We start from the raw sequence: 25,967 nt of genomic DNA, 5'->3' as shown, positions 1-25,967 counted from the left end.
CGGACCACACCTGACCACAGCCTCCGGCCCCGGATCCCTCTCCATCTGGACCAGCCCTTGTTCCCTTCCTTCCCGATCCCACCGGAGTCTTGACAAACGGCCCAAACGCCGGGCCACTGCTTGGAGTGACTGCCCAGCCGACCGAGCAAGGCTCTGCACAGAGGCTCCCACACAGGGCGCGGGCGCGCGCATGGGCGGGGCCTCAGCCTCGGGTCCCGCCCAACCGTCACGCGCTTCCTCTTCCGACCAGAGGCGGGGCCGCGGCGCCCGCGGGAAACCCGGGCGTGCTGTGTCCTGCTAGGTGCCGCCGCGGGAAATGGCAGCCAGAGAGAGGCTGGTTCTGCGGCCCTGGATTCGAGAGCTCATTCTGGGGTCAGAGGCACCCTCAAGTACACAGGCCGGGCAGCTACTCGAGGTGAGTCCCCACCCCGGGCCCGGAGACCAGGGCGGAGGCTCACGGTGGTGGGGGTTGACGCCGGTCGCCGCTGTCAGGTCCTGCAGGAGGCCAAGGCCGAGGCCCCAGGCTCGTCCAGCGCTCCTGACGCGTCCGACGTCGGGGCCATGTTGCTTGTTTCCGACGGAACCCACAGTATCCGATGCCTGGTGACGCGGGAGGCCTTGGACACCTCAGACTGGTGAGAGAGGCGCCGCGGGACTCCGGGAAATTGGAGTCCAGCGGGGGAGCACGAAGTTGAAGCCCGAGGAGGGGGGTGAGGCTTGTGTTCCAGCGGGCCAGATTAAGAGGGTCGTGCTCGCCACAGGGAGGAGAAGGAGTTCGGCTTCTCGGTGACGAAGGGCCGGCTGCTGCTGCTGCGGGACTACGGGGTGCGCGTCCAGGTCGCTGAAGGCCGGGCGGTGAGTGGTGAGGCTGGCTTGGGCAGGTAATTGGGACTGGCTCTCAGTGACAGGTAATTGGGACTGGCTCTCAGTGAAAACTCCTGAGACCCGCTCCTGAACTCCCTCCTCCAGTCCGCAGAGTTCTATCTCCAGGTGGACCGTTTCATTGTGCTGCCAATGGAGCAGCCCCAGGTGCGGGTGACTGATTGGTAAGTGATGCCTCCATCCTCCCAAGAGCTCTCCCCACCCAGGCCTGGCTGGTGTTGGCGTGGGCCTTTCGGGTGAGAGGTCTTGGGCCCTGGGTAACATGACTGCCTACCACCCTTCTCTTTTCTCCAGCAACCAGGACTCGGCTGTTCAGAGAAAGCTCTGTGCCTGCCTTGAGTGAGTCTGGGTTCAGGCCCTGGGGCCAAGTGTGGTCTGATCAGAGGATGGCACATCTGGGTAGACAGGCCTCAGGATGGTTCCTGAAGCCTGTCTATGTCTGCTCTGTTCCTGTAGGGAGTACCTTTCAGAGTCTACCACCCCCAGTGCAGGTACTGGTAGGGGTTGACTAGTGACCCCAATTCTCTGTGGAATGATCTCTCTAGCGTTAAACTCTTGCTTCCCTATAAGCCCTCCTACACCCCACCCTACTCTTCCTTCTCTTTGAACCTGCATGCATCCCCTGGTTCCCTGCCCCCAGGCCTATCACTGTCCCAGCTTCTGGATGAGGTGCAGGAAGATCAGGAGCATGAGGGGGCGCTAGTGCGCCTGGCTGAGAGCTGCCTGCAGCTGGCAGGTCCTCGCACAGCACCCCCTCCTCTCACCGGCTGGGCTGCCTTACGCTGTGAGGCCACGGTCAGTCTGGGACTTCCCTTGGGAGGTGTCAGGGTAAAGGGTTGGGAAAGGGTCAGGCTGAGAGTTCATATCCCACAGGAGGAAACCGAGTACACTGTCCCCAGCGTTTTGCTGCACATCTGTGAGAATGACCAGCTAATTCTTAGCTCTCTGGACCCTGGTCCGAGGACACATGGTAAGAGGGACTAAAGAGGTCCTGAGGGGGAGGTACCTGAGGCCCAAGGTCCACAGTGTTGATAAGCCTTCCCTGAACCCCCAGGCCCTGAGCTGCCCCCACCAGAGCCAGCTCTGCCGGACCTATCTCTGACCCTGATCTCTCCTTCTTTCTCATCTAGTTCCTCAGGTGAGGTGGTGTCAGTCAGGTTCCTGGCTGCACAGGACCCTGGGCAATGGTGCACAGTGGGTGGGGGATGAACACGGTCCCTGTAGTCCTGCCTGAGTTCACAGGCTGCTCAGTTGGTCTGAGCTGAGTGGGCTGTGCTCACAGTGAAGTCCTTTCTCCCCAGGAACCCCTCCATTATCTGGCCACGTATCAGCAGAAGAAAGTGGTGCCAGCATCAGTCTTCTGCCTGCCCTGTCCTTGGATGCCCCCAACCCTGCCCAGAGGGGCAGCTTCCAGCCCCTACCAGCCATCTGCTCAGCCCCAGGCTCCCTGCCCCCCAGCTCCCCTAACCCCAGGTGTACATGTAGCCCCCCCACTCCAGAGCTGCACTCACAGTCTCTTGCCCCTTGGCCATGTCTCCAGTCCACATAAGGTCTGTGTGACTATGGCCCAGAAACCTGGCCTGGAATTAAAGGAGCTGGGGTCGCCCACCAACAACAGGAAGCTTTCTCCAAGGACCAGAACTAGCAAGGGTGTCCAGGAGCCCTGCCCTGTCTGGGTGAGCATAGTTCCTCTACACAACTGGAGGGTAGAATGGGGACGGCCTTGGGTAGAGCTGGGAGTGGAGCAGGGATAGCATTGGATGGGGCTTGGGGGTCCTTGTTAGTCCCTTCCCAGACAGCAAATGCCTTTCAGGACCCCCCAAAGATGCATCATGATGGTTCTGCCTTCCAGTATGCGTATGAGCCACCGTGCACCTCCCTCTGTGCCCAAGTCCAAGCTGCCAGGTGAGTGCCTGGGGCTGCCCCACTCTGTTGGTCACCAGTCCCTGGCTACGCTGACCTGCAGCCATGGTTTCTTCCCAGGCTTCCTTCCCAGCTCGTGGCCTGGGCCTTGCACTTTGTGATGGAGTCACAGCCGGTTTCTGACCTGACCCAGGTGTGAGGGTCATGCAGGCACATTGGGGGTGGACAAATAGTGCTACACACTGTGCTTCCTTTGAGTTTTTTAATAAAATAATCTCATGCGGCAGGAGAAGAGGATCAGGGGTTGGGGCCGCCGTCTCTTTGGTCTGTGGCTGGGGAGGGTGGGCTCCACTCGGGGCTGGAGGGCTCTGTGGGCTGTGGGGGCAGAGGCTCTGTTCCAAGGCCAGATCCTGTGAGAGGAGAGGAAAGGTTAGGCCTGGGCTAAGCATTCCTGCCACCCTCCCAACTGGCCCTGAGCCCCTCTTACCTAGGCTTGGGGACGAGGGTGCCTCAAGCTTCGGCCTGCGTTTGAGGACAGGGGAACGCTGTAGCCGCAGGGGCCGTTCTAAGGGGATGTAAAAAGGCTTGGGGTAGGTTGCTCAGGACTTGCTGTCTGTCCATCCCTGCTCCCTGTCCTCCACCTCCAATGCACGCAAGCAGGCGCACACACACAGTTGTCTTCAGAGTGTCCCCTGTCCCCTGCATCCTCTCACCCCTGGCAAGGGTGCTCCTTGGGAGGTGGAGCCAGGGCCAATAGGAGAGGCCTGTTGTCAAACCCTTGCACCTGGCCTTCTGGCTCCCTAATAGCACTGGTGGCCCCTTCCAAGGACCAAGGCCTCGAAAGGGGCCCCAGAATCCCACCCTCCCCCATCTCCTCCTGCACTCAAGCACAAGTGACGGTGTTTCCCTCACCAGCAGGGGCCTGGAGCTGGTCCTCATGCACAGACACTGCTCGTCGCCCAGCCGAGAGAGGCCGCGGCCTCAGCTGGCCATCTGGGGGAGGCCAGGATATCAGGGGATGGTCCCAACAGCTGCCCCCACTCCAGCCCTTACCTCCCCCTGTCAGGGTCCCTAGAGGAGCTGCGTTGGCATCAGGGACGCCTCCAGTCTCCAGCCCAGGATTGGGGAAGAGGAATCTCAGGTGCCTACCTTCATTCCTGGGACCCAAACAAGGCTCTTCAGGGAGGCCCAGGCTGTCTGGGGAGGGGCTGGCTCTTCGGGGGCTTGGGCTTTGACAAGGGGAGGGGGGGCCTGGACCATCCTGTTGGCCCCAACCACGGCCCCTGAGCTCTGCATTCAACTGCTGCCCCAGTGTCTTCCAGGTAGTGGACTCAGGCCCCTGGCCCCCTGGGCCAGGTCTACATGAGGGGTCTGGAGGGAGAAGGATGTCAGCCAAGACCTGGGCCAGGCCTTGGAGATGGGTCTGAGTAATGGTCTGACCCCTTCCCACCTGTCCCTGCATCTCCCCCAACACACGGTGGCCCTCACTCACCAGCAGACACAGAGTGGGTACGGGACTTGATCGAGATGGGAGGGGTCTCCGTGGAACTGTCCATGATGTCACCTGCAAGGCGGGGATGGGGACTCAGACACCAGACTTGGAGGTAAGGGGAAGAGAAATCTGGCCTCTTCCCTTCCTCCGCCAGGAAAGCAAATGCCTTGGGGACTATCTCTGAGGACACCCCTTTTTCCTAAAATGTACTGCCCTACCCCAAGGTCCCACTTACCATCTGAGCCAGCTTTCTTGATCTCGCCATCTTTGCTCTGTAGGAAACAGCAGTCAGATCAGCCCTACCCCCCACCAGCCTTGTCCAAAAAGACAAGAACATTCTTGTTCTTATACCCAGCCACAGAAATCCCATCATGCACTGGGTAAGAACATGGCAAACCCAGTCCCAGCCCTCTTAGAACTCAATCTGGGCTGGTGGACAGCTGGCACACGGAAACATCCATATGCACGCACATTCATAGACACATAGATAATGTGATTTCCTAATTCTGTGATGCACTTCCCACACTTTAATGTTTCTAAATTCAGGCTGAGTCTCACTTCATATGTGTTTTTCCTGAAAAGCTATTAAATGGATGGTACATAGGGCTGGGGTTCTTAGCAGAGATTGTGATCAGAGTGACATTAGCAGGGTGGCCGTGGAAGGGAGTCAGGAAAGGCCCCCAGGGAACTGTGGGGATGGCTGAGGAGGAACCCACGGCGAGGGGCTGGAAGCAGATCGGGGAGACCCAGACCCAGCACCATGTGGGGCTCTGATTTGCACCCAAGGGAGGAGGGAAGTGAGGTATGTTTTTTGTTTTTTTTTTTTTTTTTTTGAGACAGAGCCTCACTCTGTTGCCCGGGCTACAGTGCCGTGGTGTCAGCCTAGCTCACAGCAACCTCAGACTCCTGGGCTCAAGCAATCCTACTGCCTCAGCCTCCCTAGTAACTGGGATTACAGGCATGTGCCACCATGCCCGGCTAATTTTTTTCTATATATATTTTTAGTTGTCCAGCTAATTTCTTTCTATCTTAATTAGAGATGGGGTCTCGCTCTGTCTCAGACTGGTCTCGAGCTCCTGACCTCAAGCCATCCTCCCACCTCGGGGCAGTGAGGTTTAAGGTGACCAGGGCTGACACTACATAGAGTTTGAAGCAGGGTTAAGAGACTAGATAGTGTCTTGTGAGGAAGCCCCTGGAGGACTTGCTGTTTAAAGTACAGGTGACAAGGTGAGATTTCTGTTAGGCTTGCAGAAGAAGTTTTCCAGGTCCAGGGAAGAGTTACCAGTGGCCTGGGCAGAAGCCAAGAGGGAAGCTAGGTTTGAATCTGATGACTATTTTGAGGGGAGGGACAATTAGACCCATCTGTGTGCCATGAGTTCCTCCGTGTCACGTATGTCACCCACAGACTGCCACCTGCCCCCTCACTTTACACTTGTGTCCCCCTCCAACTTACTTGCTTCCTCTTGCCTTCGGCACCCCCGCTACCTCGGCTCACTCCTATCCTCTGCAGCATCACCTGTACCCGCTGTTCAAAGGATGGAACCAGCTCTGTCTCTCCCCGCTCCAGGGGCCGCCGCTAGGGACAGAGAAGCCCGAGTCAGGAGACAGCTCACTGCCCTGGGTTCCAGAAAAGCCCTCACCCCCTGTTGCCAGGCCTACCTTGTCCGGTCTGGCACCCAGTGTTGCCTCCTCCTCCTCCGCAGGTAGCAGGATCATGGAGTAGGCCTTGCTATCCCTTGTGTAGCGAGGCCGGCTCCTGCGGGCAGAGTCAGGGCTGCTGATGCCCCCCTCAGCCCCACCAGATTCCTCACCACGGCTGGGACGGGTTGGTGGCCGCAGCAGGTCGCCAAGTGTGGTTTTTCGGGTGCGGGGAGCTACCACAGGGCTGGTCTCTAGATCAGGCCGTGGACCCCGTGTTGAACGAGGTTTCTTGAAGGCAAAGAGGGTACCCAGCTTCTTTCGTAGTGTACGTGGCACGGGAGTGGCACCCCCCTCAGTGGCCAGGTCCTCCTCAGGGGCCCAGCTGTGGGGACAAGCAGCAATGAGTAAGAAAGGCCATGGGGCATCCCACCCTCTCCCACCCCCTGCAACTGCCCCTCACTCACAGGCGATCCTGCTGGATCAGCCTTTTGGAGAAGAATTCCTCCACGCCCTCGTCCACACGAGCACTGAGCCCATTCCCTTCCTGCGGCAAGGCTGGGGGAACCTGGGGGACACCATGAGGTCAGTGGTCAGAGCTGAGTGCAACTGTAGCTTCTCCCCTTGCCCCTATCCAGCAATCTGGCCTGGGTGACTCCAAGATCCCAGAGCTGGGATGACCTTAGAGGGCTGCTGATATAAGCCCTCCTGCTGTCCAGCTGCTGGGCAGAGATGCTGGATCTGCCATACTCCACCCGCTGCTGGCTCCGGCACACACACCCAGCCCACACCATTCTTGTCCCACAGTATCCTCGCCCTGAACCACCTAGTCGCCAGCAGGCTGGCACCCATGTGCCCCCGGGGTCACACGTTCCCACTTGCCACCCTCTCTGCTCCAAACAGTTCCCTGCAGTACTCCCACCCCACCCCCACTCCTCCCGGCCTGCTGCCGGCTCAGTGGCGCCGGCTGCTGCGTCAGACCCTCTGGGGGGCCTCAAGCCAGCTTCCCCCACCCCACCCCTGTTCCACCAGTGTCCACTGCCCCCGCCAGTACCCAGCCCACATCTCCCCCCCCCCAGCACACCGTGCGGTAGACGCAGGATTGTCCCCACAGCCGACTGCCCAGCGTCTTTCAGTAACCCAGGGGGAAGGAGGGCAAGACGGACACCCTCTCTCTCACATCCCCCGATGCGGTGGGCCACCCTGTGGCGGAGTCCCACACCCAGGCGCACCCGAACGAAGCCCACACACCCATGGCTCCGCATGGGGTAGCCAGGAAGAAGCCTGGATATGACCGCAGCAGCAGCACCAGATGGCCTTGCGCCCCGACAACCCACCTCCCTGACCGCCATCACCCTGGAGGAGCGACCGGGCCACCCAGGGCCCCCAACCCCACGAGCTCCAGCGTGGGGGGAGGACGCTCACCTGCGGGCCCCCCGGCGGCGGGCGGTGGTGGTGCTGGCGGCGCGGCCGCGGCCGGGCCCGGGTCGGATGGCGCAGGGGCTGTCCGGCCGGGGGCAGGTCCATGCGAGGCAGCGGGCCGGCCGGGGGCCCGGGGGCGGCAGGGCTCGGAGAGCCGCGCGCGGACGGCCCCGCCTGCGGCTCCGCATCTTCCCCCGGAGCCGCCAGCTCGGGCTCCGGTTCCTCAGCAGCACCTGAGGGGAGAGCACCAGAAGAACGCCGAGCGCCGAGCCCAGGGAGGCGGTGGCGGAGGCGCTAGGGCGGCGGGGGACCAGCCCAGGGTGCGGGGAGGGGCCCGGCTACGCCTCCCGCCCCCCGCCCCTCCCCCCTCCCCCGCCGCCGCTGTCCGTGGTGCTGAGCGCGGCCCCGAGCGCGCGGCCCCGCACGGCTGCCAAGCATGCGCATCCTGGGGGCAGGGAAAGGGGCAGGGAAAGGGGCGGGGGGGGAGGCAAGCGGAGCGGGGTGGTGGCCCTCGCGTGCTCAGGTCCCGCGCCATGCTGCCCACAGCAGACCTCGGCTTCCCAGGTTGCACAGGGGTCCTGGCTTGGCCCAGTCAGGGGCTAGAGAGTGCCCCCGACAAGGCTGAATGAGTGCCCAGGTGTCAGGTGCCTTTCCCCCAAGGCCCTGACTTACTGTGAATGGATGAGGCAGGTCGAAGACAGTGGCTGGGTTCAGGCCGTCTCCGAGGACTGCCATCCTGGTGGGGAGGGCGCAAACTCAGCCTGGAGTAGGGGAGCACAACCCCAGGAGAGATGCCTTTTACCTTCTACACTCCAGAGCAAGGAGAGGAAATTTAAAATTCTGGGACCACTTGCCTTCTCCTCCTCCTCTTCCTCTTCTTCCTCCTCCGCCTTCTCCTCTGGGAAGAAGAGACCTTCCAATTCCCCAGGCCCGAGGGGGCTGGGCTCACCTCCATCCAGTGTGGGCAGGGCAGAGGGCATCACCACTGTTGCCTGCTGAGCCAGACTCTCCACCTGCAACACCAGGCAGCTAAACATGGGCAGGCAGGGCCTCAGCCACAATCCCATCAGTGCTAGGGGAACCCTGAAATAGCCCTGGGCTACATGACCCCAGACAACACTATAGAGCCCCTGCAAGAGAGATGGCAGGGGGGTGCGTGTGTGTGTAAGCTCCCCCTCACCAGTCGGTCCCGGGCTGCACTCAGACCCGCCAGAGCCTGAGCCACAATGTTCTCTGCCAAGGTCCCTGTGACTGACAGCCGCATATCCCTGAAGGCAGGAGAGGACAGGAGTTAGTGGGCAGGCTCGGCTCTACCCAACCCTGCCTGGCCCAGCTCCATCCAGCCCACCTGAGCCTAGTGAACGCATTTTGCAGCAGCTGTTCTGGCAGCAGCTCTGGGAAGCCCCTTGAGCCCACCAGGACTCCCTCTAGCTGCTCCCTCCAGCCAGATCCCTGCAGTATCTGTGGGCAGAGGCTCCTTGTTGTGTCCAGTGTGGCCTGAGTGAAGTCCTGAGTAAATGTCAGAGCATGGTGAGGGTATGGCCAGGGCCCAGGCCACTTGGCTTGAGGCTCCAACCCCCACAGAACATTAACTCAGGGGATAGCATAGTCAAGCCTGCACGTGGAGGTGGGGCTGGGGCAGGAAAACCATCTCACCTGGATTTCCTGGCGGCAGACTTCACCCACCTGTCTCAGGAGACCCTCCAGCTTCTGCCGAAGCTGCCAGTGATGGCTTGAGGAGCTCCCAGCCTCATATAGAATGGGGAGAATCTGAGGGCCAGGGAGGAAAAGTAGTTGCTAATTGACCTGATTAAGTGGGGGAGAGTCCTCATATCGGGCAGGGAGTGCTTACACTGAGAGAGAAATTGGCATTTTGGATGGCATCCTCGGCCTGGTGCACGGCGGCTTCACCCTGGGGCCCAGCCCCACAGCCCAGCAGCTCCATGTGCTCCTGCACCGACTGACATAGTTCGTTCACTTCCTGGGGGAGCATCAGAGACCAGTCCCAGCCTTGTCTCCTCCCAGTCTCCCAGACCCTGCCTGCCTTCCTCCCAAGGTTTCTGACAGGGTGAGTGACATCCTGAAGCTGGCACTATTAGACCAGCCACTTAGGAACTCTATCCGTTCAAGGAGGGAGAGCAGTATCTCTTCCTTTGGTTCATTTTAGGGACTTTATATATATACTTCTTAGTGCCCAGAATAGGAAGGAAAGGAGCTGTAAGCCATGTCTGTGTTGTAGAAGCTTAGTCTGTCCCCCATCCACATAGAGCATGGCCTGGGGGGTGGTGAGAAATGGGAGGAAGGAGCCATGGAGAAGACAGGAGGGACCAAGGGGAACAAGCGATAACTGGGGTGGGAGAGGGGTGAGGAACAGCACGTTTGAGAATTGGTCTAGAGGCAGGACCGAGGAGGACTGAGGGTTCCAGTGTGACCAGGAGTGACATGGAAGGATGCCCAAACCTCCGTCCACAGCACGTGGTGGCTGTGGGCACCAGGGAGATTGGTTGGGCTCCAGGGTAGAGAATAGGGTTTGTGGGAAACGGTGAGATCACTTGAAGATGTGTGGAGTGTGAAACCCCAGCAGGATGTCTGGGTCAAGACGTCTGGATGCTGTACTTTAGGAGAAAAGTGGGGTTTGGGAATGAAGAGATGGGAACACCTCCAACGGGTAAGGTAGTGGAAGGAGATGGAGCCAGAGAAGGAGCTGCTGGGTTTGACCACACAGAGGTCAGTGGAGAGGGGAGGGGAGCCCTGTGAAGAAGTCAGAGATGAAGCTACAATCAGAGAAATTGAGGGAGGATTTTTAAACATCTCTGGTCTTTAACAGGAGAGCCTGTTTACATGCTTAAAGTAAGGCAGCCAAGGATGTCATCTGGGGACCTATTTCAGGAGTGGTTGGCTGTCTCCACACCAAGGAGAGGGACTCTGGGACAGCAGGACTCAGGCACCCTGGCCCCAGGACAGTCAGACCCTCAGACTCACGGAGGCTCCCAGGTGCTACAGCTTTCCCTATGCCCTACCTGCTGTGAGTAATTAAGGTTGGGGGGGGGGCGGACACTGACCTGCTCAGAGGGGTTTGAAACCAGACTCAGTGGCTGAAGGTGGGACAGGCGGTCAGAAGAGGCAGGGTCCGCGCGGTTGTTCCTCAAGAGACAGGCTTGTATCTGGGGATAAGGTATATTGAGGAACGGCAGAGGGTGGAGCCACAGCGCAGAGAAGGAAAGCGGAGGAGAGGGGACGCCCACCTGATGGACTGCACGTGCTGTCAGTTCCGGGCGGCTGCGCTGCGCCTGGGCCACGTCGTTGAGTGGCAGAGGCATGGCCTTCAGGCTATGGTTGTGCTCCAGCGCCTGCGCCACATCCAGCAGGCCCAGAGCAGAAGTGTTGTTCCGGTCCCAGACCACAGACCTGGGCCAGGCCGGGCTTCAGCACGGGACGGAGCTCCGCAAGGCCCCACCCAACGCTGGCCCGGCCCCCAGCCCGCTCCTTCTGCTCCGCCGCATTGAGCCCCGCCCCTTGGCCCCGCACGCCCCTCCCCATTGGCCCCACCCCCTGACCCCGCCCACCGGAGCCTCGTGTTGACCCGCAGCGCCTTCGCCAGCATCTTGGCGCCCACGTCCCCCATGGCGTTGCCGCTGATATCCAGCGCCGTCAGGTTAGGGTTGGCGCCCAGGGCCCGGAGTAGGACACTGGCGCCCAGCTTCAGCCGAGACTCAGCCACGGACAGAGACTGCAAAGGCTGGGAATTAAAAGAAAGTCTTTGATGGCTGGAGTCAAGGGTCAGGAAGGAGGGCAGGTCACAGGGCCTGAGGGAGCCAGAAGCGGAAGGGTCAAAGGTGTCTGTTGCCTTTGGACCCCGCCAGGTCCCGTGAACTCACACACTCGTCGTCCTGCATGAGCTGGACAATCCGGTGCAGGACGTCGTCCAGGGTCTCCCTGTGGGCAGGGGCCGCGGTTGGGGGTGCGGGCCGGGGTGGTGGGGTGCTGTCTGGGAGGCCCGGGAGTAGGGTGGGGGCTCACTTGCACCGGACGTTGAAGTTCCTTCCAAGCGCCACATGTCTCAGGGACCGGCTCCTCCCAATGGCCAGCACCAGAGTCACCATGTCCGAGCCGAAGCCTGGGGGTGACTCGGGTCACGTACAGGGCGAGGTTGCGGGGTAGGGTGGGGGCTGGGAATCGGGCAGATGAGGGAAGGGTGAGTTCCCGGGCGGCCTGACCATTATCCGCTAGATCCAGGGAGCTCACGGCGCCTGCGTCGCACACTAAGTCTTGTATCACCTGGGCGCCGGCCGATCGCAGCTGGAGGTGGAAGGTGGGGCCCACTGAGGCCACAGGTGCGGAGGGGCAGGCGGCCAACAGCCCGGCTCTCCCGCCTTCCGGCCCCACTCCCAAGTGCGGCCCGCCGCGGGTTCACAGTCGGGGCTGGGTGCTCACCTCGCAAGCGCTGAGGTCCAAGTGTAGGTCGCGGAGGTGCGTGTTGAGCGCGAGGCCGTCCAAAAGTGCCCTGGGAGGGGATGTCACGGGGTGGCGGGAGCTGGGAAAGGGGACCCCGGGGTGCGAACGAAAACCAGGAAGGCAAGAGCCGGACTGCGGGAAGGCTGTGCGTGCGATGGGACCGGAGAAGACGGAGGAGGCCTGGCCTGGGTGGTGGCCCCACACACGGGGGCGTGACCGTGGGCAGAGACACCTACCTGAGCGCGTCTGGCGGCAGCTTGCAGCCCGCCAGGCTCAGATGCCGCAGCGTCCCCGCGCGGCCGAGGAAGAGCTGCAGTGCGGCCGGCGCGGCCCGGGACTTCCTGGTGGGGCGTGGGGAAGTGGGCTTGCGGGCGAGGGGAGGCGGCTCCCGGCAGCCTGCCCCTACCCCGAGAGGGCCCCTTACGTGCGGGAGAAGACATTCCTCGAAGCATCGAGGTGGGTGAGGTTGGTGCAGCAGCCGCGGGACAGCGCCGCAAAGAGCTGCGGAAGGAGGGTGTCGGCTACACCGGCAGGAGGACCGCGCCCGCCCCGGCTCTCCAGTCTGCCCTGCTCGGGCCGCCGGGCCTGCCCATCATCCCCCCACTGACCACCCCCTCACAGTGTCCAGGGCGGCGTCGGTGCCTGCGACGTTCAGGAAGGACAGATAATTAGGACGGCTCAGGAAACTATAGAGGCCCTGGTGGAAGGACAGGAGTGAGCGAGAGTCAGGGGTGGCTTACTGGGGCATCTTGACATCCCACTGCCTGCGGACACCCCAAGCTCCAACCCTGAACACAGCCACTCACCCCACTGTCCTCGGAGGCCCCCAGCGCCCCGGGGTTCCCGGACAGGTCCAGGTGAATCAAGGCAGAATCGAAGGCAGCATTGGCGGCCAGTGCCCGGCCCAGAGCCCTCATTCCTGGTGGGGGTCGGGGGACAGCTCAGCAGTCAGGCAGACTTACCTCCCCCTCCACCTACACCATCCCGCCTACCTCGAGGTGTCAACCCTGTCTGCGCTAGGCTGAGTCTCCTCAGGGCTCCTGGACGGTGCTCTAGGAGTCTGCTGAGCGCAGCTACACCTGGGGGATGGTCCAGCCACGTGGGTCTCACCTCCTCCAGCCACCAGCCCCTGAGGTTCCCCTCCGCAGGCTCAGCCATACCTCTGTCATCCAGCAGGTTCCCTGCCAGGCTGAGCTCCCGCAGCCCAGAGCTTGAGTGTCCTGCCAGCGCTTGGGCCAGTCGCCGGACAAAGTCTCTGGGGACCACACCCCAGGTGTGAGACTCTGACCCTGGATTCCCGACCCCTCCCAGGCTACCAGCCCCCAGCCTCGCCCCCTCACCCCCTCAGGCCACAGGTCTCCAGCACCAGCTCCTCCAGGTGGGAAGACTGACTCATCATGTGCAGAATCTGCTCCGAGACCTCAAGGCTCTGAGAACAGAGGGTCGTGGCTCAGGGGGCTGCACCCGGCCCTCACGCCCGGGCTGGTCCCCGCCCCTTCCCCTCACCAGCTTCATGTCCACACAGGAGAGACACCGGAACCACAGGTTGTAGGACAGGGCAGCCACACTTAAGGCCAGGTCCCTGGGTGGGGGAAGGAGCAGGGGCAGAGCTCAGGGCCCTCCACAGGGAGACTGAGGCCCAGGAATGTGGGTCCTGGAATGTTCCTCCTGCCCCCTTCCAGGCAGGCCACATACCGACTGCCAAGGTGGCTGAAGTCTCCCAGGCTGAAATGGCGGCAGCCCTGACGATGGTAGATGGTGTCCACATCCTGGATGAGAAGAAAGTGCCCACAATTTGCTTAGAGCCACAAGGGGTAGGGAAGGGCTCAGCACACACAGAGGGACCAGATGTCTCCAGGACCCCCCAGAGAGGGCCCCACCCTCACCCACTGAATCTCCTCTCGGAAAGGGAAGCCATTGTAGTCACACAGAGCCTCGTAAGTCTCCAAGAAGCCACCTGGGGAGGTAACAGGTATGATGGAGGGAAAGAAAAAGACAAAAGGTCAGAGATGGAGGAAGAGTAGACCCAGGCTGGGTGATGGTTGTGACCAGGGTGACCCTGTTCAGTTTGGGAGACCCCCAGCTCCAGGGGTCTGGGGATGTAGGGGCATCGTAGGGTGGAAGGTCTGGGGACCCTGCCTCGGCCCTTACCACAGGGGCTGCAGGGAGCGCTGCCCTCTGAGGGGTGGCCGCTCTCCAGCCGAGCCAGCATGGAGGGGGGTGTGGGCTTCCTGAATAGCTTCCTGTGGAGGGGCAAAGGAGAAGGGGCAAGGGACTTCTCGCCCTTGGGATGAGAAGCAGCCCATCTGTGCCCACCTGGAGCATCTGCCCGCTGCCCTCCTCCCCTGCCAGCCCCTGGCAGTTACTGGGCCTCACCCAAGGGTCGAACGAGGGAAGACCTTCTTGATGGCCACAGCCACATGCTGGGCCAGCCGTTCCAGGGCAGCCACATCAGGAAACTCCAGAACCAGCTCAGGCAGGGACTCCAGCTCAAAGGTGACCTGGGAGGGACAGCTGCTGGGCCTTGGCTTCATGTGTAGGGGCGGGTGGTGACAGAAGGAAGACCTGGCTGCAGGCCCAGGTGGGCTACTGGGTGTCATACCTGAGGGGGTGTCTCCTGCAGTGCCATGGCCTGGACCTCCAGGTAGCTGAATGTGCAGTCCACCTGCAGAGCGGCTAGGTCAGCGGGAACCGAGCCCGAGCCCGAACTGCCTAGACTCCACTCCTGTCTCATGCTGGCGGCCCAGGGCTGCTGGCAAGGCACAGCCCACAAGGACAAGAAGGACAAGGCTCTGCAGATGCAGCCTCTTGCCAAGGTAGCTGGAGGGCAAGGGTAGTAGGGGCCAGGCCCTGAGACTCACTCTCAGAGGGAGGCAGGTGTGGAGCAGGTAGACTCTCCATCGTAGCAGCACCTGGGGGAGACAGAGTCCGACACTCTAGGCCCGGCAGGCGGCTCTTTCTGCTGGGCCCAGCTGCCTCCAGGCTCGGCCCCCTGCCCACCATACCAGGACATAACTCCGCTCAGCACCCTCCTGGGGTAGCCAGGTTTTCAGCAGCAGATCTGCCTCCTTGGGCCACAAGAACCTGGCGATCTCTCCTGTGGAAGGGCAGCCTTCTGGGTGATTTTGGTCCTCCCACCAAGGCAAATAGTGCCCACAGTCTGTGCCGGCCTGGGGCCCTGGGGCTCATCTCTGTGCCAGCAAAGTTGGAGTGGGCGGATCCTCCGTCTGGAGGAGCGAAGAGAACCTCCGGGCGAGCCCCCCGGGGCGCTGGGTGGGCCTCTGGTTTGGGGTCCGCGCTGCTTCCTCCCAGCCAAGTAGGTGGGAAGGGCCAGCGCTTACCTCGCAGCTCACAGGAGATGCCGTCGGGGGTCTGGGCCATGGGGCCGGGCTGGGCCGGGGCGGCCCGACGAGCTCCGGGGCGGGAAACAGCAGCGGACGGCGCGCACACAGGAAGCCTGGGTCCCGGGCCGCACTGCAGCCACCTGCTCCTCCTGCGGCGGAAGGTACGCGCCGCTTCCTGCCCGGCCGCCCCCGGCTGGCCCCTCCCCGGCCCGGCCTCTCGCAGAGCTCGCCCGGGTTTGGGGTTGCGGGAGGGGCACGAGTCCCAGCTACCCGCCCGCCCCGTCGACCAGGGGCTTCTCCGCCAGGGTAGTCACGAGGCTGGGCAGTGGTGTGGCCGGGAGGGTCACGCGTGTCGAGTGCCTCCAGCGGCTCCTCGCCCCCAACTTCCACCCCACCCCGCACTCCCTGCCGCGAACACCAGGGGGCGCTGCCCGCCCGAGGATCCCTGCAGCCCACCCTAGCCCGTCCCCACCGAAGCTCAAGCGAGTCTGTGCAGCGAGGCGCGCCCGATGTCTCGCAACGTTAGCAGTCCTGCCCTGTTGCTCTGAACCTGGAGTCTGTAACCCTGTTGGGGGATCCATGAACTTTTGGAAGGACAGAAAAAATGCCAGATGGGCCCTGACACCCTTCTGTGTAGTAGAGAGTCTACAGCTCTCATCAAGTTCAGGCTGGATCAGGCTCGAAGGTGCGGGTTGTTTGTACCAGGGGCCCTCAGGGGGCTGCCTCGAGCGAAGGTGAGGCCTGTGAACCCCAAGGTCCTCAGGGAGGGCTGGAGTAATTTGTGAGAGAAGACCGGGTACAGAGACGGCCTTCCTGTGTCTGCATCCTCCCCACCTGGAGAGTTCCGGGAGGGAGGAGGCACAGAGAGAGGGAACCTAGTGTCTCCAGGGCTGAGAGGGGCAGAAAGTCATGGGTGGGGTCTGCCAGCCAGAGATGTGTGCTGCCCCATAAAACACCAGGGACTTAGTTTCTGGAGAGTTCACAGGAAGGGATACATTTTTTTTTCTTCCATTACAATCTAATTAAATTTCATTTAGAAGATAAGGAGCAGCCTTGTGCCTGCCCACAGCTCAGCCAGGCAGAAGCTAAATGACCTGAGTAGGGGATCACATGCTGGGCAGTGGTCTTTAGCTACCCAGCACTGCCTTGGGGCTTGGAGACAGTGGGAGCATCCTCCAGTCGCCTGCACCACCCCCCCCCAAGGTGGAGAGTAGAACTGAACAGCAACTTAGGGGAGTAAGTCTCCTCCACTTAAGCAACATGCATGAGGACTCAGCTGGAGAGGATGCTGCCAGTAGAGTTCCTGTGAACAGAGGCCGTGCCTGGCCAAGGTTTTGTATTTATTGGAGTTACACAGTGTATCATGGGCTATGCTGCAGAGGATCCCTGTTCAGCTTTAACGCCATCTCAACCTATCTCTACCAAAAATAGGAAAAAATGAGCTGGGAGTGGTGGCGCATACCTGTAGTCCCAGCTACTCGGGAGGCTGAGGCAGGAGGACTACTTGAGCCCAGGAGGTTGAAGCTGCAGTGAGCTGTGATGATGCCACTGCACTCCACCTGGGGCAATAGAGCAAGACTGTCTCAAAAAGCAAAAACATACAAAAAAAAAAGAAAAGAAAAAGAAAAAAAAGTTATGTGCCCATTGAAACCACTCTGGTAGGAGGTACTATGGCCCCTGTGGGCGACTAGCCCCCAGACAGGACGGAGACCTGTGCTCCAACAGCCTGAGACCAACATTCAATCCAAAGAGTTGACTGCCTGGCCGAGTCCCAAGGCCCCAGGAGGCCAAGGGCTCTATTCCCCTGGGAGACCTGACTGCACAGACGTCCACAAGGCAGCCAAAGGCTACACACACTTGTTCTTTGTTACTTCTCACTGGAAACTGGTAAGCTGGAATTTTGGTTGAAAAAACCCTACAGGCTGGGCGAGGGGGCTCTTACCTATAATCCCAGCACTCTGAGAGGCGAGGGTGGATCACTTGAGGCCAAGAGTTTGAGACCAGCAAGACCCCATCTCTACAAAAAAAAAAAAAATTTAGCCAGGTGTGGTGGTGCGTACCTATAGTCCCCAGCTACCTGGGAGGCTGAAGCAGGAAGATTGCTTGAGCCCAGGAATTTGAAGCTGCAGTGAGCTATGATGACACCACTACACTCTAGCCAGGGTGACAGAGCGAGACCCTGCCTCAAAAACAAAAAAAAAAAGCTTTCACCTAAAATGGGTTTGACAAAGCCATCTGCCCAGATACGGCAACAGCAGCAATATGATTTTCACTAATGCATAAGCTTCCTAGCACGACTGCCTTTCCATTTGTCTTCTGTGGTGCTTGCAAACAGCTATACTATCTAAGCATCTCTCCTCACAGCCCGGTCACTGTTCATATGCCTCCCCTTTCAAATGAACTTCTCTAGGGCACGCTGGGCCCAGCTTCTGTTCCCCCATATTTGGCAGAGCTTCAAGTACTGATCCCAGCCCTCCTCAAGCTAAGATCCTGAGGACAGAGCTTTCCATCAGCCCTTTTGCTCCAGGCAGCTCTGTGGCCCACCTGCTCTGCACACAGGACACCCACTCCTAACGTGGATCACAGAGGCCAGCAGCTGTCCAGTCTACTCACCACACACTTGTGAGGGAGTTAAAAGTCAAAGCAGGATGCACTCAGTATCTGTCACCTGCCAAGATCATCTCTTCCCCTTTGCCAAGATGTGCCATCCCAGGGAATGCAGGTTGCCTCTGAAAGGCAGAGGCCTGCACAGCCTGCAGCCATGTACCCAGCCCGCCCCCCAACCCTGCCCTCCCTCCCGTCCCCAGGCAGGAATCACGCAAGTCAGAGTCTTTGGAGCACTTGTTAATCCGTTATGATTTATTAGCTGTACAGCAGTAGATCCTCCTCCCCAGCTTTCAACCCCATTACATATTTTATTACAGGTCTCATGGTGGTGTCCTAAAATAATGAAAAATATCACACAGTACAGCTAAGTACAAAATGCATCAACCTAGAGTCTGATAGCTAACTGATGGCTCTCTTAAAAGCAATACACAGAAGAAAAAAGTGTTTGAAATCAGTAAGACTGTGTCTCTCTAAAAAACACATTTTAACATGTGATAGTTCATGTGCAAGAATCACTTTTTAGTTTGTTTTGTTTCACATTATTTTCTTTTTTGAAGATCCAAAGTTTAAATTACTGACCTAGTGAAATTTTCTGGCCCAGCTTGTAAGGGCTGCTGTGACTCATTCATAATCACCCTTCCGCTTTAACAGAGGATTGATAAAACAACATTCAGCTACAAACAGCAAAGAAAATGTCGATGGGAAATCATAACTGAAAATTAGTTGCACAAGGTTCAAATGCTGGCTCCATGGGCTGGAAATCATGATCTTCCACGTGGGCGTCCGTCACTAGCAGGCAGCAGTCTGGGTACTGTTCTGCTACATGATTGTGATCCAATTCCTCGTCAACATTCACACACTAGAGTCTGTGGTAACTTAATTTGCAAGTAATTAAAATGCTGGGTTTTCTTACACTGCACTTCTTTTCAACCTCTTAATTAATGGAAAAGATTAAAATGTAAAAAAAGTTATTTACAAGCTTGACCATACCAGAAACTTCGCCAAGAAAGAGGCAAAGCTTTCAGGACAGAAACCGATCGTAGCATGCCGTACTACTGGTGTGCAGCTGACTCCAAGCAAAGGGAGTCAGGGAAAAGCAAAAGCAAAAAACAGTTTAAAAGTCTAAGTCCTTCCCAAGTCTGCATTTACAATTAAAAACTCTCTTGGGAAGAAGACCATAGAACTCTGGGAAACCTGGTGGCCATCCTGGAGTGGTTTACCGTATTGAGGGAGAGGGGTCAGTGTCTCTGTCTCCATCTAGGAAAACTAGCGAGGCGTCACCACTGTCCTCAGCACTTCAAAGTGAACCCTCAGGGACTCAGAACATTCCATGATTTGCTAACATCAGACAGCAAGTTCTAGTTAAATCACATTTTTTCTAACATCATTCTTGAAGTTTTCGTTCTCAGTATGTTTGGTAAAATGGTGTAAAATGATGCTTTTCCAAAAGCCAAAAGAAGAAAGAAGGGAGAAAAATTAAGATGTGGGCCGTTGAAACACAGCCCAGAGCAGTCCTGGCGACACACGAGGCCCCCCATCACCGGTCCATCATGCTGAGGATCATCTCGGGCGTGAGGTCTCCGTTGGGGGCGTCTGTGGCGGCTGGCTGGGCCTCCTCTTCCTCCCCCTCCCCGGGCTCAGCATCTGGCTCTTTTTTGACTTCAACTATAATGTTCTCAATTGCACCTGTATCCTGGTCTTCAACCTGAATGATGGCTGTTGCTGGCGAAGAAGAGCACAAACAAAACAAACGTACATTAAAGGATTACAAGGCTCTTTTAGACCCGACAGCGAAGGGGATGTCTGCAACACAGGAAGGCCTTAGTAGTGATACACAGAAAGCCAACAAAAAAGACTTAAAAGATCTAAAATGTGGCCACATAAAATAAATCCCCAATACTCTATTCTAGCAAAGAACAAAATGCTCATGGTCACCTTCTAATGCCTCCCAAATTACACATTAAAATCCTTAATTTTCCTTCATGTCATAAATTTAGTCTTTACAATAGAGTGAGAGGCAGGCAAAAAGTGCAGACAGCACACAAGAGGACTTTGGAGTGTATGGTGCAGGTGACCCACCTAACAGCAAGGTGACATTTTTGATCCTGCAGTGCTCCACACCCAGGGCCCTCCCACCAGTTGGATCACTCCAGTGTGTGTAAGTGGGAGAGGGCTGGATTCAGGATCTACAGTTAACCTCCTTTTCTGTGACAGACATGGGGCTCAGGGAGAACATCAAAAAAAAAAGATTAAACCTGCATTTGTTTAAACCAGTCAGCTCTCAGATCTAGAGAGACCCAAGAGTAGGAGCGTGGAGACCTGCATCTCCCCACGTCTGCTGTCCTTTGTGGTGTGAGGTGGAGGGTGAACACCTGTGCCATGTCCTCCCATAAACCAGGAGGGCAGTCCTTGAGTCCACAGGCCGGAATTTCTTAGGAGGGGCAATCTCAGCACAGACATTGCTTTAAGGCCCATCCTTTAAGATTTGGCTCCTGTCCACCCATTACCATATCAACTCTGCCAGCTGACTGTGACTCTGGTTGTTTTGCAAAACCCACCCACGTTACCAGTACCCATCTTGTGGAACATAAGTACCCTTCTACTCTGGACTTGTTCTCCCTGAAATGTAACAGGCCTCTAGAGACTTCCTCAGATGTTCCTCAGTAAAAACTCCTAAAAAATCACTTCCTGAGAGTTTGTTCCTGATGAGACTGTAACTTGTTCTCATGGCTTAGTTCCCATCTTCCCAAAGAACATGGACCCGTCTGACTCCCTCTCGTGCTGGGAGGGGACGCCAGCTCCTGAGCGGAGCCGGGCAACTTACGCTGGTTCTGTTTGGGCTGGTTGGTTCTGCCGGGGGGTCGTCCTCTCCGCTTTTTGGCGGGGGGTGGGGCTGGGGTTACAGGCTGGGGCTCTGGCTCGGGTTCAATTTCCACAGCAGGCTCCTCCTCATCCTCATTGTCATCCAGATCTGGCTCAGCATTTTCTTCTCATGAAATCAAGAAGCACAGGTGGGGGGGTGAGGGAAAGAGTGGAAGAAGAAAAAAAAAAAAACCAAATAATTATATATTCTGTGAAGTCACGTTATGTTAGTAATAAAAGCCCATTTAAAAATGCTTTTGCTGGAATTTTTGCTATCAGAAGTAATATAGTAAACTGGTATTGTGGCAGAATTCACATTTTATGTGGACTGGATGTTACTTTTTCCTTTTAGCTTTAAACCTCCGAATATTGAGTTTCAAATTCTTAGAAGCAATTCCATCTTATATCAGTTACATAACAAAATAGCGTTTAAGTTGAAAATAAAACAAATGTTCCCTCTGCTTACTGTACCAGGATAAAGCAGGACACGAGGCCTGAGACGGGCCTTTGGAAATGTGGTCCTGCTCATCTGAGTGGGCAGAAGGGGTGTGTGTGTGTTTGTCAGGGGGAAAGACAGAAATTCACAGAGATGAAGTCTCGCTTATGTTGCCCAAGCTGGATTTGAACTCTTGGTCTCCAGTAATCCTCCTGCCTCAGTCTTAGTAGCTGGGACTACAGGCACTCAACCACCATAGACAATTCCTGATGCATTGTAAGGGTCTATCAACTAGGATAATTGGCAAGAGTTCTTGTGAAGCTATTGTTTATTTTTCTTCTTAAGGCCAAGGGTTTAGACTTAATTCCCAACCGTACAAGACCCAATGGGTCATTCTTAACTCCCTAACCTTTTCCCTAATGCTGGAACTGTCCATCCTTGGTAAAATAAGTGAAGGAACTTTGGAAGGCTGAGGCGGGAGGATTTCTGGAGGCCAGGGGTTTGAGAACAGCCTGAGGAGCACAGTGAGACCTCGTCTCCAGAAAAAATAAGCTGGGCACAGTGGTGCAAGTCTGTAGCCTCAGCTACTTGGGAGGCTGAGACAAGAGGATTGCTTCAGCACAGGAGTTCGAGGTTGCAGTGAGCTATGATGACACCACTGCCCTCTAGCCTGGGCAACAGAGCAAGACCCTGCCTCAAAAAAGAAAAAAAATAAAAACAAAAAACAGTGAAGGAACTGGTGTAGAAATAATACTGATGAGGAGCCAGATAACACAGCTTTGAGTCTCTCAGCCAAAGAGTGCTTGTTCCTGTCCCTCATTACTGTGGCACAAAATGTATGCTGCTTGCTTTCCTCCAAAAACACAGGTTATTAACGTACACTTTCTTTCTCTGGAACAAAATGTTTAAATGTAGAGGATCTGTGGGTAAATGCCTGATCTTCAGGACAAAATGCCTTATTTCTCCGAAGTGAAAATGTGGGGGGAAACACTGGTAGGTGGCAGTGTGTCAAGAATGAGATGCTTCCCTGTTGAACTTATTCAAGCCCCCTATTGCCTAAGTTGGCCCAATGCCTAGAAAACTAAATAAATTCAGTCAGAATTGGGAGGAAAAAAGCACACAAAGACGGTTAATAGGGTCAAAGGCTTACTGGCTTGGAAATAATTTGGCAAAAACCCTTGAAAATAGCAGTAGACTCTGCTGGTCAATCTCTGCAGATGGCCAGCAGGCAGAACTTCTGGGACAGGACAAATATGACTGATAAGGCCTTTGTCACAGAATCAGTGGAATGGAGTCCAAAATGACTTTCATTTTCTGGAGGGGGGATAAAGAGACACTAGGTATGAGGCCCTGAAACAAACTCCATGCTCTACTAACCAGCAGCAGACAAAAGGAAGAATTATAGAAATCTATCAGAAACCATCAATAATCTCTTTAGCCTTAAGATGCTTCTGGCAATGTACAATTAGGGAGTGAAGCTGGTCTTCTTGGAGAGGAGCCACATATGTGAGCAAGGCAGTACCGTGAGAAAGAAGGGCACAGGACAGAGTCTGTGGCAGCAGGAGGCTACGCAACTAATAGCAACTATAGGATCCCTAAGTTCAAGGTTATCTGCAAACACTAGTAATATTTGGGGTCTTCTGACATTTCTGGTGGCTCCCAAGAGTTTATTACAATACTTTCTTAGCCAAACAAAGGGATCTACAAAGATGCTCAGTTAAGAGATGTGTACTTTCATAAAAATTAAGCAAACTGACATCTTAAAGGAGGTATACACTTAAAACTCAGTGACCAAAGATATTGCTAAAAAGATATTCTATTAAAAATGACATCAAAAAATTATTATTCTGCTTACTGCATGAATATTTTCCCAGAAACAGTTGAGAAAAGGAAGGCCTTGTTAAAATAAACAAAATTTAAAAAAGGTGGAATCTTGTTTGTTATACATCTAAAAACTTAGTGGTTTCACCATTAAGTTTTATAATAAAAATAAAATGACTGAAGTTCTCTAATATGTTCATTTTTCAAAAATTTCAGCTGGGTGCAGTGGTTCACACTGGTAATCCTAGCACTTTGGGAGGCTGAGGCAGGAGGAGGATCGCTTGAGGCCAGGAGTTCAAGACCATCCTGAGCAACAGTGAGACCCTGTCTCTACAAAAAAACAGAAAAATTAGCTGGGCGTTGTGGTGTGTGCCTGTAGTCCCTGCTACTCGGGAGGCTGAGGTAGGAGGATTACTTGAGCCCAGGAGTTTGAGGTGAGCTATGACGCTACTACATTCTAGCCAGGGCGACAAAGTGAGACACTGTCTCAAAAAAATAAAATAAAACAAAAAATTTCATTCCCTCCCTATTATTTCTACTAACAAACAATGCAGAAGACAAAATGAGGTATCCTTAGGCACCATGTACAATCTCTCCAGTCTGATGGTGCTTCTAGGGGAAGTGCATCCCCCTAAAATAAAACTCTCCACAACTTTTTCCAACAAAGCCTTAAATGTTCAGTCACAGATGTGCCTTCTCACCTGGGTGCCAGTAGCCCAGGTATCAGTATCATAGAATCTAACACTTTTGAACATGTCTGTGTGATCAAATGTGGCTCCCAAATTACCAACTCTTATTCTCTATCCTTCTTTGTGAGGCTTAGTACCTCTAAGCATACCCCCTCTGCTTGGGTTTCATGACTTAGAAAGACACAAAACACCCCAAAGAGCACCAATCAAAGGACAACAGGCAAGATTTTAAATTAAAAATGGAGAGATTAAGGTAGGAAGAGAAAGGCTGACCTTCACTGATTTGATCAACACATCTCAAGGCTAGGCTGACACAGGCAGTCAAACCACAAGTCAAGATGCTTAAGCAACCTTCTTCATGTCCATTAGATTCACTGCTCAAAATCTAGACCAGTTTCCTAAATGTAAAAGTTAAGAACATAGAAAAGAAACTCTGCTGGCCTTAGAATATCACTAAATTGAATAAACTGAATAAACTTTGCTGAATAACTGAATAACTTTGCTTTGGCTTTAACTGAACACTGCATATAATGTATCAACAAGCACTGGAATGCCACGTGGAAAAAAAAAGTGCCCCAGGAAAAAATAAATGTAAACAGACATTAGGAAAATTAGAAGTTTAAAGGAAATAAGAGTAACTCGCCCACCTCTACATCCCAGCACATCCCTACGTAAATATACTGGAAACTGGGCTCCAAAATCTGCCACATGTAACCAAATCAAGAAACAAGTCACTTACCACTATCAGAGGAATCTTCTTTTTTAGAGCGCATCTTTCTTTTCCTTCCACGTTTACTTTTCTTTGTTTCTCCTCCATTTTCCCCTTCTACGCCATCTGGACCAGCACAATTATCAGCATGTCTTGCCATGGTATTCTAAAAGGAACAAAATCCTCTTTCACACTACTAAAAAAGCTAAGATCAGACTGGAAGTTGTTTTTTTTTTTTCTGAGACAGAGTCTCACTCTGTTGCCCGGGCTAGAGTGCCGTGGCGTCAGCCTGGCTCACAGCAACCTCAAACTCCTGGGCTCAGGCAATCCTTCTGCCTCAGCCTCCCGAGTAGCTGGGACTACAGGCATGCGCCACCATGCCCGGCTAATTTTTTCTACATATATATTTTTAGCTATCCATATAGTTTCTTTCTATTTTTAGTAGAGATGGAGTCTCGCTCTTGCTCAGGCTGGTCTCGAACTCCTGAGCTCAAACAATCCTCCCGCCTCGGCCTCCCAAGTGCTAGGATTACAGGCTTGAGCCACCGCGCCTGGCCTGGAAGTTCTCTTTATTTCAGCTTAATAATATCAAAATTTGGGGTATTGATATTAAGTCTGAAAGTTCAGTTACTGCTAAGTGTGTCCTGAACAAGCTCTCCCATCCAAGGAGAATGAAGGAGGCTGGGTCCTCTGAGGGGTGGCTCAGCAGCTCACAGATAGGGATGGGGGTGGATCAGAACAGCTTCCTCGTCCTATGCAGACCTGAGTAACATGCCCCAGCCCCGCCATGGGAAGACCCAGGACACACTAAAGCTGACTAAGGGGTGAGATGGGATACAGGTTTCAATCTACCTACAGAAATTTCTTTACCAATCAGACCTAATCTAAGATACTGCATCCCCTATCAATTAGTGGAAGGGTTCACATATGGATAGAAAACCTCGAGATAGGGATGATTGGCCCTTTCCGAACAATGGAGCATCTCTATATTTACAACCTCAGTGGAAAAAACTGCCCCACTTTGCAGGGGAAGATCAAGAATCCCATATTAAGAACCATAACAGGGGAAGCGAAGTTCTGACCCTTACCCGACGTGTAAATGTTTTCCCACACTTAGAACAGACAAAGGCCGCGGGGACGAAGTTGGGGTCATGGTAGCGTTTGAAGTGCATGTCGAGGAGCTGCTTCTGGCGGAAGGTCTTGTCGCAGTGGCTGCAGGCGTAGGGCTTCTCCCCAGTGTGGGTGCGCTTGTGCATGATCATGTGCCGCTCCTGAAACAGCCGGGGGGGTGGGGGTGGGGGGCTTCAGAGTCTGGTCCCGGGCAGCTACCCAGCCACCGCCTGCACGCTCCTAGCTGACCCCACAGGCCTTTCTCACCCAAGGGTCTAGACTCCACACTGCTCGTGATGATAAAGCTATCTTTACGGGGGTGCAAAACTGTTTCCATAAATTCTAACACAGATAAAGCTGCTCACTACTGCCACCTGTGGCTCCCTCCTCAGCATCATGCCCCAGAACCAGATTCTTTCCCTTTCTTGAATCCTGGACTTAATTTTCACACAGTTTTGAGAAGGAAGTCTGCCTTAAAAGGAGCTAAGCTGTGACTAAAGAAAACATCAGCTGGAGAATGGGATGATACAACTGATAAGGAGCAAGACCCTTGATATTGCTGACATTCTTCACAAACCACAGCTTAACAATGCTATCCTTAAAAACAGCCACCATATTAAGAGACATAAAAAACCTT

The 25,967-nt window shown here is 55.6% G+C and overlaps 3 protein-coding genes across 9 annotated transcripts in view; 1 reads left to right on the top strand and 2 right to left on the bottom strand.

Annotated features, from left to right (window-relative positions):
• Positions 1 to 17: 17 nt before the first annotated feature.
• Positions 18 to 3,031, top strand: ACD (ACD shelterin complex subunit and telomerase recruitment factor). Its single transcript, XM_045533532.1, is given in 13 exon segments — positions 18 to 415; positions 493 to 635; positions 762 to 855; positions 970 to 1,046; positions 1,177 to 1,221; positions 1,339 to 1,373; positions 1,523 to 1,677; positions 1,756 to 1,852; positions 1,937 to 2,020; positions 2,184 to 2,368; positions 2,370 to 2,558; positions 2,696 to 2,787; positions 2,866 to 3,031. Coding segments are annotated over 13 exon segments (1,374 nt in total). The 5' UTR covers positions 18 to 316; the 3' UTR covers positions 2,945 to 3,031.
• CARMIL2 (capping protein regulator and myosin 1 linker 2) lies at positions 2,994 to 15,432 on the bottom strand. 5 transcript variants are annotated; one of them, XM_045533522.1, is made up of 39 exons: positions 15,094 to 15,432; positions 14,758 to 14,849; positions 14,614 to 14,664; positions 14,355 to 14,417; positions 14,129 to 14,253; positions 13,904 to 13,995; positions 13,639 to 13,709; positions 13,448 to 13,521; positions 13,259 to 13,334; positions 13,093 to 13,181; positions 12,913 to 13,007; positions 12,745 to 12,831; positions 12,559 to 12,671; positions 12,372 to 12,449; positions 12,177 to 12,253; positions 11,989 to 12,093; positions 11,732 to 11,801; positions 11,515 to 11,596; positions 11,318 to 11,414; positions 11,176 to 11,233; positions 10,864 to 11,036; positions 10,543 to 10,705; positions 10,360 to 10,461; positions 9,150 to 9,278; positions 8,954 to 9,067; positions 8,646 to 8,806; positions 8,478 to 8,565; positions 8,152 to 8,310; positions 7,970 to 8,033; positions 7,301 to 7,530; positions 6,343 to 6,443; positions 5,897 to 6,260; positions 5,691 to 5,813; positions 4,473 to 4,509; positions 4,238 to 4,309; positions 3,895 to 4,116; positions 3,658 to 3,738; positions 3,233 to 3,310; positions 2,994 to 3,155 (listed from the first exon to the last, which is right to left on the bottom strand). In XM_045533522.1, the coding sequence occupies exons 1-39, from the start codon at positions 15,131 to 15,133 to the stop codon at positions 3,043 to 3,045; spliced, it is 4,209 nt and encodes a 1,402-aa protein (XP_045389478.1). In that variant the 5' UTR covers positions 15,134 to 15,432; the 3' UTR covers positions 2,994 to 3,042. The 5 variants fall into 5 exon arrangements, with proteins under 5 accessions (XP_045389478.1, XP_045389475.1, XP_045389476.1 ...); XM_045533519.1 differs by having other exon boundaries at positions 14,355 to 14,501; positions 15,094 to 15,374; XM_045533520.1 differs by having other exon boundaries at positions 8,984 to 9,067; positions 14,355 to 14,501; positions 15,094 to 15,373.
• A 2,502-nt stretch (positions 15,433 to 17,934) lies between these two features.
• The window catches only part of CTCF (CCCTC-binding factor), a 47,323-nt gene continuing 39,290 nt past the window's right edge, over positions 17,935 to 25,967 (bottom strand). For 2 of the 3 annotated variants that reach the window (XM_045533515.1, XM_045533516.1), the window contains 4 exons: positions 25,309 to 25,491; positions 24,251 to 24,386; positions 20,528 to 20,692; positions 17,935 to 19,425 (listed from right to left, as the gene is read on the bottom strand). In XM_045533515.1, the coding sequence (XP_045389471.1) occupies positions 19,241 to 19,425; positions 20,528 to 20,692; positions 24,251 to 24,386; positions 25,309 to 25,491 (669 nt within the window). In that variant the 3' untranslated portion in view covers positions 17,935 to 19,240. The remainder of the gene's footprint in view (positions 19,426 to 20,527; positions 20,693 to 24,250; positions 24,387 to 25,308; positions 25,492 to 25,967) is intronic. The other variant, XM_045533517.1, reaches the window with a different exon arrangement.

This window comes from Lemur catta, chromosome 20, assembly GCF_020740605.2.
Source record: "Lemur catta isolate mLemCat1 chromosome 20, mLemCat1.pri, whole genome shotgun sequence".
NCBI lineage: Eukaryota > Metazoa > Chordata > Mammalia > Primates > Lemuridae > Lemur > Lemur catta.
The sequence above is the reverse complement of the archived record's forward strand: the minus strand, read 5'-3'. Positions and strand labels throughout refer to the sequence as shown.